General features: G+C 35.1%; 1 protein-coding gene across 7 annotated transcripts in view; it reads left to right on the forward strand.

The window, feature by feature from the left end:
• Positions 1 to 16,516, forward strand: part of MTMR2 (myotubularin related protein 2) — a 105,820-nt gene that overhangs the window by 31,785 nt on the left and 57,519 nt on the right. For 5 of the 7 annotated variants that reach the window (XM_061202670.1, XM_061202675.1, XM_061202671.1 and 2 more), the window contains one exon: positions 3,642 to 3,747. The exons of 1 other annotated variant lie outside the window; for it this stretch is intronic. In XM_061202670.1, the coding sequence (XP_061058653.1) occupies positions 3,642 to 3,747 (106 nt within the window). Of the gene's footprint in view, positions 1 to 3,641; positions 3,748 to 11,099; positions 11,237 to 16,516 lie in introns of those variants that run through there. One more of the 7 variants, XM_061202673.1, reaches the window with a different exon arrangement.

Raw genomic sequence — 16,516 nt, forward strand, 5'->3', positions numbered from 1 at the left:
CTACCCATAATTCCGAATTGTGTTTTATTGCCTTTACATGTTTTTTCTGTTTTCCCAGAAGGTCATATACATAAAAAATAGTACCATGCATTTCAGCTTGTTCAAAATAGACTTTGTGAGGTGTTGATTGCTGTAACACTTAAAATTGTGTTTGGCTGTACAGAATAGAAAACTCCATTACAGTGATTTTAAAAATTGAACTTCATTTATATTGAACTTCATTTATTTTACATAACCAAAATTCCCAAAGTAGGGAGTTGTTGGTGTAGATTCAGCTGCTCACCAGGAAAGGACTTTATGCTCTTTTGTGTCCTTCGTAAGCCAGCATTTGCTCATGTTTACAGGATGGCCACAGTATATCCAAGCTTTACGTTCTTGGTCCAGGCAAGAGAAAGTAGGAAAGGTTAAGGACCGCCTCGCTATTTCTGCTCCCCTTTATTAAGAAAATAAGAGGCTTCCATAACAATTAACAAACCGCCCCTTAAATCTCATTGGCCAAAATTGTGTCACATTGTTTCCTAGACACAAGGGAGCCAAAAACAAGCATGTCATCTTGGGCTGGCCACAAACTGTCCTCACTAAAGTCAGGAAAGAAAGAGGTGTGTATATAAATGGAGCAGGCAGCAAACAATATCTGTTAGAGTACTGTGCCTAAAGTTTGTCTATTTTACTTGTTATTTTAATGCACAGAAATTGGAATTTAATTACTCAGAAATTGGTACAGGAAAAAAGAATTCATTCTCAGCCTATCAATTTCTCTTTCCTTGCATTATAAAACTAGATAATAGAATTCTTATAACTGCTCCTTTGTATAATATAGATTCTTGGATACAAAAAAAATTACACAATTATACTTTGAAATAGTTAATAAAATAAAGAGATGTTGGTATTTGAAAAAACAATTTTGAAGTGTTCCCAGTGGAATGCCATTTTCATTCATTTAAGTGAAGTGACAGTTTATTTTGGGGGAGATGATTTTCACATTGTATAAATATATAAAAACATATTGTAGATAGCATGATCTTATACATGGAACACTAAAAACTCTACCAAAAGAACTGTTAAAACTAATAAGCAAATTCAGGTTAAGTTGCAGGATACAAAATCAACATGCAGAAATCTGTTGTTTCTATATGCTAGCAATGAACTTTCCAAAAAAGACATTAAGAAAACAAATTCATTGCAATAACATCAACAAGAATAAAATACTAAGGAGTAAAATTAACCAAGGTGGTAAAAGACCTGTACGAAGAAAACTATAAAACAATGATGGAAGAAATTGAAAAAGACACAAATCAATAGAAAGTTATCGTATGTTAATGGATTGGAAGAATTAATCTTGTTAAAATGTCACTGCTGCCCAAAGTGATCTACAGATTCAATGCATTCTACATAAAAATTCTAATGGCATTTTTCACAGATAGAAAAACAATCGTAAAGTCAGTATGGAACCACACAAAACCTGAAATAGCTAAAGCGATCTTGAGCACGAAGAACAAAGCTGGAGGCATCATGCTTCCTAACTTCAAACTGTATTACAAAGCTATAGTTATCAAAACAATATGGTACCAGCATAAGAAAATAGACACATAGACATTAGAACAGAATAGAGAGCCCAGAAATAGAACCACACATGTATACAGTCAACTTGCCTTTGAAAGGGCACCAGGAATCCACAGTGGGGAAATGATAGACTCTTCAATAAATGGTGTTGGTGAAAATGGATATCCACATGCAAAAGGATGAAATTGGACTCTTGTATTACATCACACACAAAAATCAACACAAAATGGATTAAACATTTAAAAGTAAGACCTGAATCTGTAAAACTCCTAGAGGAAAACATAGGGAAAAAGCTCTTTGGTGTTGGTCTTGAGAATGGTTTCTGGGATTTGACACCAATAGTGCAGGCAACAAAAGCAAAAATAAACTATTGTGACTACATCAAAAACAAAAAGTTTCCCTATAACAAAAGAAAAAATAAAACGAAAAAGTGACCTACCGAGTGAGAGAAAATGTTTTCAAATCCTATCTGAAGAGGGAAAAAGTGGACATACTGATCAAAAGGGACAAATTTTCAGTTATAAATTAAGTTCTGGGTACCTAATATATAGCACAGTGACTATAGTTAGTAATACGGTATTGTATACTTGAAACTGCCAAGACAGTAGATCTCAAATTCTCTCACCAGAAAAAGAAAGGTAACTGTGTGAGGTGATGGATGTTTCAGTTAGCTTAATTGTGGTGATCATTTCACAGTGTATACATATGTCAAAGCATGTTGTACACCTAAAATATATACAATTTTTAGCAATCAAACCTCAATAAAGCTGAAAAAACCAATAAAAAAATGAACTGACAGTTTTTTGAGGGGAGATGATTTTCACATTGTAAAAATAGTTTAGTAATCATTATACACAGGTTTATGATGGACAAATTTTAAAACAAAAATATGGCTCTTAAATATTATCACAACCTCAAGGTGGATTATTCCATCAGAATCTAATGAAAAAGTTTTGACTTTTCATGTGAGGGAGACTTTTAATATGTTGGGAATGAAACTTTAGAAAAATATATTTTTTTATCAGAACTTTAAGTTTCAATTCAAAGTATCTGAGATTTTTCTACCATTGATTTTTCTTCCTTAAATTAAAAAATTTTTTTACTGATAAAAGGAAATGATGTAAATCATTTCAGTTTGTGGCATAGGTATATTGTCACTATATTTTTGGCCGCAGGGCATGTGGGATTTCAGTTCCCTGACCAGAGATTGAACCCATGGCCCCTGCGGTGGAAACGCGGAGTCTTAACCACTGGACCGCCAGGGAAGTCCCGTATTTTTGAATTTAAGAAACATAATACATGTTAACTATATACACAGGCACTGAAGTCGATTTTAAGGAAAATAAAGACATGGTCCTCCCTCTTGGGGTATTTAAATTTTAGTTGGTGAGACTAAATTTACATACCTGAGATCAGTAAACAGTAAAAGGTGTTTTGGAATTCCCTTACTTGTTTGTCAGCCTGACAATTTCCTGTCTTTCAAGACTCAGTTCAGATACCACCTCCTCTGTGATGTCTTCCCTGAACTTTCCTGGGTAGAGTCAGGTGCTTTCTTTTCTTTTCTCCAAGTTCGTAATCATAGTCCTTCTTTCTCTTTCTCTTTCTCTCTCTCTGTGCCCTCACCCCACCCCGTGTGTGTGTGTATGTAGTTAGAGTTATCACATTGCACCATTATCTACTTGTCTGCCTCTTTCACAAGCTTGTGAGCTTTATGAACATGAAGGTTTTGCCATATTTATCTCCAAATCATAGTGCCTGGTGTAATGGTTTTGCACATTGGCCTGATCATTGGATGAATAAATGGATGGTTGGATAAAAAGAAAGAATTAACCTGGAATGTATTTATGAGTACTGGGGAAGCCTGTCCAGAGGGAATGTGGATGGTAATAATACTTAGCCCTATTCTTACCAATAGAGCTTGCAATTTATCAGTATTTGGAGATAAGATTGAATAGGCAAAGTAGGACTGGTTGGCAGTGGAAGTTTTAAGAAATAATAGAGTTATAGTTAATAAAATTTCTGAAATTGGTTTTTAACACGCCCATTCTTCAAACACACTGTGCTTTTGTATCTTGTAGTGCTTCCACTTCTCATTCAGAGAATTCAGTGCATACAAAATCAGCTTCTGTTGTATCATCGGATTCCATATCAACTTCTGCAGAGAACTTTTCTCCTGATTTGAGGGTACGTATACTCTTTCTAAGTTCTAGTGAAGTATTTTCTGTTAGCTGTTTGTGGCCACACTGTCAATATAACCTTTAACTAATCAAGAAGGAGACACTGATGGAAGTCTCAAAGACCTGAGTCTTTATGTAATATCCCAGAACAGGCCATTCTTATTTATTTGTAAAAGAAAAATGTGTAATTCATCTCTGGGTTTGATATCTTTAAGATAATTAATGAATTTTGTTGTGATATAAAAGATTTTCATGAATACTCCCATAATGCTTTACTCCCAGTAATAGCTAATATTTTTTTGAGTACTTACCATGTGCCAAGTATTGTTCTAAGTGCTCTAATGAAATATCTCTTGTAATACTTTTAGTAATTCTGTGAGGTAGAAATTATTATTACTACCATTCTACAGATGACAGTAACTCAGAGAGAGATTAAATAACATGTCCAGGGTCTCATAGCTAATAAATTTAATTGTCAGTATTACAGCTCATGTAGTCCAGTTCTGGAGCTAAGTCACTTAAATACTGTGCTATAGTTGCTACATACCTCATTATAATATGTAGGTATTCCTCTCTTTATTAAAGGTCTTGTTGCTATGAAATTAACCATATCAGTGATATCCTGTAGCACTTTGTACATTTTTGGATTCATCTGCTTTTCTACTGCTGCTTGTCTGTGAATGATGGGGAAAATGAATTTCATATGTGGTGATAACCTGTAAACCTTACCTCAAAATCTTTTTATTCTGATCAAGTGACTGCCTTCTCGGTGGTTATACTTTCACAATTTTAACTAAAACGTTGTTTTCATTAATGAAGTCATTTGCTGTTGAGAATATATTGAGAATATATCTTTTTCATGTATTTCATTTTCAAAACCAGAATCCAACAAATGTAAGAAGACAAGTTAGAAGCGTGTGTAAAGGCTTCTGCATGTTTGCCATTATCTCTCGTGAAATGTCATAAAACACTAAATTGGGTATAGAAGGACTTTAAACATTGCTACAAATGATGAACATTTATCTTTATAATCTGAATATATGTTGTGCTGGTTAAAAAGGCCTCATAATATCATTAGCTGTTATCTTGAAGCATAGCATACATTTAGGGCAGGGTTTATCATTAATAATAGTGGATATAAGTCCACTGTTGCGTTTCATTAATTTATTACTATTTAAAAATACATGTTTGATATATGTATCTAACCTTGGTTTAGTCATTACATTAATAAAAATACATTAAAGGCCTCTAGGCCTTTTGATAATTTTGAAATTTTTTGGCCTACTTCTGGTCAGATTTTATTAGTTAAAAACATCATTGTTTTTAACTTCTTGTGACTGATAAAGAACTCATATTAGGAATGGGAGAAATGTCGCTTTTATTTCTAGCCTGTGCTTATATTATTAATATTATATTTTACCTGCTGTTTCTTGCCTAAAATATGTTAAACCATGTGTGTAGTCTTGTGAGGGTTAGCTTAGTTAAACTACTTAACTAGGCACGGGTGTGAATTGCAGTACATTGTAGGATGCGGAAAGGAGGCCTCCACTGTCAGCTTCTCTGTGTGCAGACCGCCTTCATTTCCTCAGGATGTCATGTATACCATAATAAGAGTGACTGGCTTGCATTGGGACAAAATAAGGGTCATAATGTTAATCTGCAGATTAAATATTATAATTTATTTCTTATTTTTATTAGATAAAATTTTAATTTTAGAACAGGTTTAGATTTACAGAAAAATTGCAAAGATACTACAGAGTTCCCAGATACTTGACATCCAGTTTCCCCTATTATTAATATCTTACATTAGTATGGTACGTTTGTCAAAATTAATGAACCAATGCTGATACATTATTATTAACTAAAATCAATGCTTTATTCACATATCCTTAGTTTTTACCTAATGTCCTTCTTTTTGTTCCATGGTCCATCCAGGATACCACATTGCATTTAGTAGTCATGTCTCCTTAGGCACGGCACCTCTTGGCTGTGACAGGTTTTCAGACTTTCTTTGTTTCTCATGACCCTGTTAGTTTCGAAGAGCACTGGTCAGATGCTTTGTAGAATGTCTGATGTTTTACCCATTATTAGACTGGGATTATGTCTTTTGGGGAAGAAGACCACAGAGGTGAAGAGCCATTTTCATCACATCGTATCAGAGTTACATACTATCAACATGATTTGTCACTGTTGATGTTAACGTTAATCGCTTGGTTGAGGTAGTGTTAGGTTCTTTCGCTATAAGATCCTCTTTTTTCCCCTTCTTATCCTTATACTGTACTCTTTGAAAGGAAGTAACTATGCACAGTCCATGCTTAAGGAGCCCAGACTCTACCTTGTTAGAGTGGAACACCTTTTATTTCTTTTGCATGAGAGATTTGTCTCTTCTCCCTCATTTATTGATTTATGCAATCATTTATTTATATCAGTAAAGACTCATGGATATTTATTTTATATATTACAGTCCAGTACTACTTTATTGCTCAAATTGTTCCAGCTCCAGATTGGGATTTCTTTCAGTCAGATCTTGTGTCCCTTTGACATACTCCCATCATTATGGTGTTTTGCTGTTGTTGTTGATTTTCTTGTTTGTTGTTTGTTTATTAGCTCTTCCTTACTTTCTGTCACTGCAAGATACTCCAAGCTCATCTTGATACTTCCTGCCCCAGTCCTAGAATCATCATCCATTTCTCAGGGAGCCAGATTTCTTTTATTGGAGAATGGTATTAGAAACCAAGATCTGGGCACTACGTGCTCCCTCCCTTCCTTCCTTCCTTTCTCCTTCCCTCCCTTCCCAAAAAAAGGTAACAAAGTACTTTTATTCTCCTTCTGAAGCAAAAGATCATTTGCATACATCCTTTTTGGAGATAATGAGTCTGGTGATCATATATGTAAGTTTGTCTGGAGTAGTCTTATTTTATGCTGTTGTCTCTTCAGGTTTTACATTAGACACAAAAATGTCCTGAATTACTGACTCTCTTAGCACTAGGATACTAAGGGAATCTGTTAAATTTATACATCAGGTCCATGACTTCAGGAATTGTCCCCATTAGTGCCTTGTCAATTCAGCATCTTTCACAACTTCGTGGGGCCCTCAGATAATTTTTAATAGACAAATGAAGAGACAATTGTTAAATGTTAAATTAAGGAGAAGATGGTTTTGGGCAACCAAAGGTTAACCGGACTTTCCACGGTAGAGTGCCTGAAAGGACAGAGAAAAAAGGAAACTAATATGTTTAGGCTGACTGTTTTCCTGTTTCCTCATTTTAAAAGATATCCTTGATTATTAGATATAATCTTTACCTGAATCACAGTCTTTGTTTCAGTTGTGGAAGGGAAATGAATGAGTAACATTTAATATCATTTAAAAAATGCAGCCTGATTTCAAATGTATGTGTAGGGTGGAGGAAGAACATACTTCTAAGAATTGAAAAAAATGTAGTGTGCTACCTGGATAAATATTTATACATGCCTTATCTCATTTAACTTTCACAACAATCCTGTGAGACAGATATCACTACCCCGTTTGACAAAGAGCAACCTGATATTCGGAAGAGCTGAATTAAATCATGTGCTTAAAGACACACAGCTAGGTGTTGCCCTTTTATTGATATTTGGTCTCAGATTGGTCATATTCCTGTACAGCACATTATCCAGAGAGACTATTCTCCCAGGATTTTGTTGCTAAGTTTTTTCAAATGTGAAGTGCGATTTTCTTAATTAAAAGGAATAACTTTAACACATTTTTGAGGTAGAAATAGCAGTTTTCAATATTCCTTAATAAGTGAGAATTGCTTTTCTAATTAATCATAAAAGATGGTTTTTCTAATAATATCTGATCTCTCCCCCTTCTCAATTATGTTAGTTGATGATATTTTGCTTTTATTATGTATACCTTTAGTGGCTATAAAATGGTAGTGTTCTAGTAAATTATAGGTGCAACTAACTGCAGACAGCTATGTTGTTCTTTGACCATGGTTTGGCTCTATTTATGAGATGAGGGGCTTGGTATGGTAGTTTGAACATCATTTCACAGATGATTTGAAGTTGGTTAACCTCTAGGCTTTGAGTTCTCCACATAGCCTCACTGTTTATCTCTGCCCTGAGCCTCAACATTTTAGAAGCTCTGTTAGTAACAACTTTTAAATAGAAGTGTAAAGAACACAATGCATTGAAAAGCTAATCCTGCTTCATTAAATATATTAAATCGAATTGTATAGGTTTTCTGCTGTAAGGCACCATGAAGTGACACTTTCCTGAAAGGATAGTGTTGTAGTGGAGTAACAGCTGTGAAAGTTTCTGTTATGAATTTCTTAGTCAAGCAAGATTCTTTGCTTCTACATCAGTAAAGCAGAATGGAAAATCACTGGGGGTAGTGGACTATTCTAGATATCTTGAACTTGTATTTACTCAGGTGGAATTCTATTTGTGGTACTTTTTCACCGTGTGAGCCTTGTTTGTTGTGGAAAAAGTCATATACAGATTTAATCCAGTAGATGTATTTCTAAAAAGTTGAGCACAAACTTAGGCTTGATAAATTGAATCCTCAGTGACATTAGTGTTTTCTCTTTGCTTCATTTATTCTTCACTTGGTAGTGCAGCCTATTTAATTTCATTTAAAAAACTTAAAATCCTTTCATATAGAATTTTTAATAAATTATTTTAAAATAAATTTGCAATTTTTAAAATCAGACTTTCTTTAATAAGAACATATTTTTACAGTTTGACAGTGGAATTGAGAATCTAGGGAACTTGTGTTTGGTTGATTTATTTGCTCACTGAAGACTAAAATCCCATGAAATACAGGATTTTAAAATTCAGACACACAACTCTATTTATAAATAGTATAAATTTTAATTAGTATAGTATTTATACTATTGAACAGTATAAATAGTAATTAATATAGCATTGGGCTTTAAGCGAAGTATGTTCCTTAAATGGTTGTGATTAAAAGATAAGTTAAAAGTCAGGCTACGCAGTATCCCCTTTCCTTTGTTGATGCCTGTGATATGGCGCTTATACTGATGTTTGTCTACAATTCAAAATCAAATATTAAAATGAAATTGTATTCTGTGTTTTTTATCTCTATTTTAGAAGGCCTATTTGATCTCAGAATATATATATATATATATATATATATGTATTTATATAGTTTATACATAAATATATATGAGATAAAAGTTACAGTATTTTGGGTTTTGTTCTTAACCATCTGCCCTTGAAATATTTAATGGGCTTAAATCAAGCAAGTGTGATTATCCTTTCAAAATTTGTGTTATATTGTTCATATTTCTTTATGAACCAGAGGTCAGAGATAATAGGATTATTTCTTATCTAGAGTGTGTACATGAATGTAATATTGACATATTCTGTAAGTATGCAGATCTAGTTGGAATGAGTTAAGGCTCATAGAGCAGATGTTAGGTAAACAGAGAACAGTGTCTATTATACATAATTATTTCAATAGCCAGAGCAAAAACTGATTGAAGTTAGCACTTATTATGATTAATACCACCACCCCGCATACCAACATCAACTCTTGAGAGCCTAGGAATTGAAAAGAACATCTTAGCGAAATAAAGGATACCCACCAAAACTCCACAGTAAGCCTCATACTTAATGGGAAGATGTGTTAGAAGCATTTCCTTTAAACTTAGAAACATGATGATGATTTCTATCACCACTTTTATTCAACATTATGCTAGAAGTCCTAGCCAGTAAAATAGGAAAAGAATAAATAATATAAGAAATGAAAGGAAGAAACAACACTTTTATTATTTATAAATGATTGTATATACAGAAGACTTAAGAAAAATCTATATGTACACTACCAGCACTGGTGCTGGATACAAGATAATTTAAAAAAATCATGCTTCTGTACCTTAGCAAAAATGTTTAGACAGTGTGATTTAAAAGATATTCTAGGGCTTCCCTGGTGGCACAGTGGTTGAGAGTCTGCCTGCCAATGCAGGGGACACGGGTTCGAGCCCTGGTCTGGGAAGATCCCATGTGCCGCGGAGCAGCTGGGCCCGTGAGCCACAATTACTGAGCCTGCGCGTCTGGAGCCTGTGCTCCGCAAGGAGAGACCGCGATAGTGAGAGGCCCGCGCACCGCGATGAAGAGTGGTCCCCCTTGCCACAACTAGAGAAAGCCCTCGCACAGAAACGAAGACCCAGCCCAGCCATAAATAAATAAAAAAACAAATACTTAAGAAAAAAAAGTAAAAGTCTATTAATTTAAAAAAAAAAACAAAAACCAAAAAAAAAAAACTTCCTTGTTAAAAGACAGGGAGTTCAAAATCAAAGCCATCAGACTCACTGTTAAAAAAAAAAAAAAGAGATTCTAGTCACAAGAGCAACAAAATTACAAAGTCTAATAAAAGATATGTAACAACCTCATGGAGAAAGTTATAAAACTTTATTAAAGAGCCTAAAACTATCTCAAATATGTAAGTAGACACAAAAGCCTGGGAATGTCAAATATTTTCAGTAAGTCTGTTAACTCTATATCATTGCAAACCAGATTCAAGTTTATCCTGAAGAACTTGGCAAGCTGATCCTAAAATTTATATGAAAAGGTAAAAAGGTCAAGATTACTTAACGAAGAAAAATGAAGAGGGGGGATTCATTTAGTCAAATATAAAGCTAAAGTAATTAGAACAGAAATAGATGAATGAGACATGGCAAAGTTCAAGAACAGACTGATATTTATAGGAACTCTGTATTCATCTCGGAGAAGGGGGAAGAATGAACTATTTGGTAATCAGCACTAGGTTCGCCATATTGGGAGAAAAAAAGTTGGGTTCCTAATTCACACATACACAAAAATTGAATTCGTTAGATTAAGCACTTAAAATTGAAAATCAAAATTTTAAAATTTTAAAAGAAAATACAGTATCTTTATGACTTCTGTCAGGAGGGAATTTTAAAATAATACCCAAAAATATTAACCATAAAAGAAAAGATTAAAAGAAAAGATATAAAAAAACAAATTTTAAAAGTTTCATTTATAAAAAATAAAAACAAAGTTTTATTGTGCTAGAAGGGTAAAGACCTTTTCCTGTTTATTTGATTACTGTTCATCTGACCTCTCTCAAATTAAGCTCTACAAAGGCAGGAGCCTTGGTTATTTCCCTAGTGCATAGAATAGTGCCTGAATCAATGTGACTTAAAAGCTATTTCACACTTGTGGCCAGTTGCAAACTAAAGCTCCTTGGGACACTGGGAATATTTGTCCTCTCATTTGCTGTATTTAATTGGTGGAAAAGTTTGAGGAGCACTCCTCATTGACTGAAACTTGAAACCACCTGTCAGCTACATCTGGGAAACTAAAGAAGGAAATTCTGTGTTTTATTCATAGTTCCCGATAAAATCTGTGCATTTATTCACTAACTCACTGCACTCTCTTGAAATTTCCTGAGTGTTCCGGGGAAAAAGTATCCAGTAAGACATGGCCTCTGCCAGCATGAAGCTTAGACTCATGTAGTGGAAAAGGAGGTAAGCAAATCCATGATTATTATATGATAGGTACTATGACAAAGGTGTACCTTGGGAGCAGAAAGGGCAGAACATTCTAAAGCAGTTTACATTATAAGTAAATAAAGTACTACTACATTTAAACATACTTAAAGAAAAAATTTGGAGGGCATTTACAAAAACAAGAATTTAAAGAAAAATAAACTTTCTGGAAAGAAAAAGAATATACTATAAGATATATACAGATAAGATATATCTGTTGTCCTGTCTTGTATCCTTAGAGCTCCATATTTGGAATGTGGGAAGGTACCCAGGAAAAGTGTTTTGACTAAATCAGTTGCAGAGAATGAGAAATACGAAGTTACTTTCTCTTTTAACAGAATGTCATATATTTTGAAAAATGCTCATTTCCCCTTTACTTTCCATTGTTAACAGTCCCCTAGTTCTTATGTCTGATAGGCTTGTCTTTGTCTGATGCAGCTAATGCACTGCCATAAGGCTAATCTTCCTCTGACATCACTTTCATATGTGATACCCTGTTTAAAAATTCTTCAAGGGGATCCCCGTTTCTTACAGTAGTGAGTGCAGACTTCTAAGCCTTGCGTTCGGGGTTCTTTGTGATTGATCCCATCACAACTATCACACTGTATCTCCAACTGTCCCCAAGTGTACTCCCACCCCGATAGATAGGGATTCTTCTTTTAGTCCCTTACACAGTATGTGCTCATTCTCACTTCCATTCATGATCACTCACTCACACATCTGGAATGTACTTCTGCTCTTCAGTGAAACAAATCATGGTCAGCCCGTTTATCATAGACTCAGTCCCATCTCTGACCCTTCTAACTCATTATGATCTTTTTTTTTCTGATGGGAGATATTTAGATAAAAATCAGAGAGAGAACAATGTTGAAAAAACTTTGAAGTTATATGAGGAAAATTTGGAAGAGAGACAGTCACTAATTCACTTCCTTCATCACACTTGAAAATATTCACAGTTGTCTCACTTCCATGCTTAATAGAGAAATGACTTCAGACCACACCCTCATGATTTCCATTTTACTGAAACTTTTCTCTCCAAAATTACCTGACTCATATTTGTAAAATTTTGTATCTTTTATAATAACCTTGAGAGTTTTTTTTATTATAAAAGTAATACAGTGTACTAATTTGTGGGAAATAGAAATAGGATTAAGGAAAAAATAAAAATCACCAGTGCCTCTACTACTCTCACCATTACTCTTAGTATTTGGTACACAAAACATCTTCCTTAAAAGTTTTACGTAGAACTTTTACAGTTATAAGATTGGGTATCAGTAAAAGCTCTTCAACTCTACTCACCACAAGTTCATGATGTCAGCAGTTGGCTAAGCTATAGTAAGTAGGGTCTTAGATGCTATACTGTTGTATAGCATGTTTATTGGGTTTGTAATTATTTTGATGTGATTTGCAGATTATATTGCAGATATTATTAACCCCTTTAAGGGTTAAAAGAATAAAAGCTCTGAATGTGTTAAGAGTTTTAGTAAAAAGAGCCAAATAATTATAATAGAAACATATATAGAGATTATTAAAAAATTAGAATGTATGGAAAAACTGATAAACGTAAAAGTATATTTAACATAGTCATGATGCAACAGGAATAATAGTGACTATATTCAGTTGATAGTAAGGAGATAAGGAAAAGTGTTTGTGCCTGAATTATATTTAATTAGGTGGAACACTTATTAAAATGGTCCTGATTCTGGAGTAGAGAATGTTTCACACTTCAAAGCTAAGCATAGTAAAAGTGCTGCTGATATAACTTCTTTTACAAGACAGAGAGGGTTCCACATAATTATCTTTATATATGCAGGAAAGGCATTTAATAAAGAGTATTTGACCAAATTTAACCTGTTTCAGGGTTTTAGAACTTTTAATTAGAAGGGAATAGGTAAATACTTACTAAGCACTGTGCCTAATATTAAAACATTAGAAGTAGTCCCATTAAAGAACAAGACAAGGTACCTACTATCATGCCTGTGTTATTTAGCATTCTTTATAAGTACTGTCTGATGCAGTTAGATTAGAGAAATACAGTCTGCCCCCTGAATCCACAGGTTCCTTATCAGCAGATTCAACTAACTGCGGATTGAAAATATTTGGGGAAAAAACTTCCAGAATTTCCAAAAAACAGAACTTGAATTTGCCACTCACCAGCAACTATTTACATAGCACTTACATTTTATTAGTTTTTTTCAGTAATCTAGAATTGATTTAAAGTATGTGGGAGAATGTGTGTAAGTTATATGCAAATACTACGCCATTTTATAAAAGGGCCTTGAGAATCCTCAGATTTTGGTATCCAGTGGGGGTCCTGGAACCAATCCCTTGTGGATACCAAGGGACAACTGTACATGGGAGGCATATTACTGAAAAGGAGCATTCTTTTTACCTGGAAGTTAAGAAAATCAAATGAAAATTTTTAGAAACAAAAGACTAATCAGGTGACTGGTTACAAAAAGAAGCTTGGAAGTCATCTGTCCTAACAAACAAGCCAAAAAGTTGAAATTCAGCTCTTCTTAGATCCATCAGAGAATTGAGATCACAGGACAAATGGCTGTCTCCCAAATTGGAGAGACAGGCAGAGCAGAAACCCGTCAGCAGAAACTGTCTCTGGAACCAGTAAGGGGCAGGACAACTTAAACTGTAATTGACGAATTGCTGGCGGGTCAGCGTGGACAAGTCTGAGAGTTAAATGCTCACGGGGGTCCCAGTCTTAGGGGGGCCTTCATAGTTTTGTGAGTTTTACCTATAGGAGCCCTACCAGGTTCTCACAGTGAAGACTGAGAAAAATCTCTTTTGCTTCTGGCAGAGGGAGGGGAAAAGCAGCTATTTTGAAAATGTCGAGAACATTCTGTTCTTCTTAACAAGGCCTGCCCTCAAAAGAAACTATTTTACTAGCCCAGCCTACGGGCTTTGTGAGAGCCTAACTGACCTGGGGGAAGGGAAGTACCCAATTCTAGCTTCCTCTAACCTTCCCCATGGGAGAAGAGAAATACAGACTTCAGCACCCTCTAGCCAACCTGTCCTATCTGGGGGTGGGAGGGGCGGGGGGACAAAGAAGCACTTGTAAACATCACACTGCCAGGGCACAAGCTCATTAAAAGACAGAGGACTATGGGATTCAGTCATAGGACTATAGAACGTTTCCCCTCCCACCTCCTCACCTCACTATGACATCATTAGGGGCCTGTTTATCTCAGCTCTTTTTACCTGGTGCATCATGTCCAACTTTCAGCAAAACATTACAAGGCATACTAAAAGCCAAAATTGATATGTAAGGATCAACAGCTTTCTATGATAAAAATACTTATAAATATCAGGAAGGGAAAGGTCCTATTTATAATAACAATTAAAAATATAAAATATCCAGGAATAAACTTAAGATACAGGAAGAAACTATATGAAGAAACTTTAAAACTCTACTGAGTAATATAAAAGAATACTTAAATAAATGGAAAGTCATACCTTGTTTTTTGATAGAAAGGCTCAGTATTGTTCAGATTTTAATTCTTGCTTATTCTGTAAGTAATATGGTTAAGACTTGACAAGCTGATTCTCACATTTGTAATGACAAAAGTCTGGAAACAATAGAAATGTTTTTTGGTTAGGGGGATGGTTAAATAAATTATGTGTTTACAATTGAATACTATGTAGTATTTGGAAAGAAGAAATGGATCTTCATGTGTGGATATGAAAATATGTTCAAGATAGGTTAAAAAATTCAGGAGAGAAGAGTGTGTTTAAGTTTCCATTTGCTGGGAATTGTTGGAGGAGGGCTAGAAGAAGCCGCGGATACATAAACAGGTGATATTAATTAGAGGCAGGTGGAATGAAAACAAGGAGATATGTTTGGAGGCTGTTTGTACAATTCCAAGTAAAAATTGATAAAGGGCATGCACTAGGGTAATGACAATGCAGAGTAAAGGACAGGTTTGAAAAAATATTTATGTGGACGTAATGTGTTTAAGCTGCCTGAGTATTGCAGATTGGGGGAGAGAGGAGTCAAAGATGATGACTCCAGGTTTCAAACCTGGTGACAATTTATGGCTTCACTTCTTTTCTATCGGACTGCCCCTCCTTTGTGTACTTGCTGTTCCTCTCTCCTCAGCTAAACAAGGTGACCCTAATATGTCCTTCATCCCTTGCTCACCCCCAAACTCCCTACTCCTGTCTTCCTTGTGCTCTTTCTTTCTCATAACTTCAGCTATCGTCACTTTATGGATGACTCACATATCTTTACCTCTGGTTGTGATCTCTTTCTCAGCCTCTGATCCATCATATCGCTTGCTTGCTATACAGTTACAGTAGGATGCTATTATGTCATGGTCATAGTCTTAGTTCAGTCATACATCTGTTCAAGTTCAGCTGCTGTTGTGAGGTATATGTCACCTTGGAAAAGTTGCTTAACTTCTATAAGCGTCAATTACCCCATTTAGAAATGGGAATAAAAACACTACTTCTCTTTCAAGGTATTATGAGCAGTAAATGAATAATGATCTTCTAAAAGCAGTGCATTAACCAGGTCAGGTCATGATGATATCTTCTCTGGATGAGGTAAAATGAAAGTAATGAAATAATATTTTATCTATCTACCTATTTACTTCTGTTTTGTTTTTGGCAGAAATTGATATAAGCCATCCTTTACTGGGAAGAAGTGTTCTTTATCACAGTATTATATCATTCTAACTTCTTGGTTTTAAAAGTCTCCTTTCTTTTATGAAATGATATTGGTCATAGATGGTAGTTTGTGTTGTTTTTTTTTAATTTTTAAAATTTATTTATTTATTTTTGGCTGCGTTGGGTCTTCGTTGCTGTGCGCGGGCTTTCTCTATTTGCGGTGCGTGGGCTTCTCATTGTGGTGGCTTCTCTTGTTGCGGAGCATGGGCTCTAGGTGCACGGGCTTCAGTAGTTGTGGCACGTGGGCTCAGTAGTTGTGGCTCGCGGGCTCTAGAGTGCAGGCTCAGTAGTTGTGGCGCACGGGCTTAGTTGCTCTGTGGCATGTGGGAACTTCCCGGACCAGGGCTCGAACCTGTGTCCCCTGCATTGGCAGGCGGATTCTTAACCACTGTGCCACCAGGGAAGTCCCAATGGTAGTTGTTTTTGTGGTTATTTTAATGTTCTAAGTTATTTTTTAAAAAAAAGTTGCAGCCCTATGTTATTCCCCTCCTCAACATCCACAGTTTCTCCTATTTACATATTAGTGTGGTGCATTTGTTATAATTGATGAACCAATATTGACACATAATAATATTAATT

The sequence above is a fragment of the Eubalaena glacialis genome, chromosome 10 (assembly GCF_028564815.1).
Source record: "Eubalaena glacialis isolate mEubGla1 chromosome 10, mEubGla1.1.hap2.+ XY, whole genome shotgun sequence".
NCBI lineage: Eukaryota > Metazoa > Chordata > Mammalia > Artiodactyla > Balaenidae > Eubalaena > Eubalaena glacialis.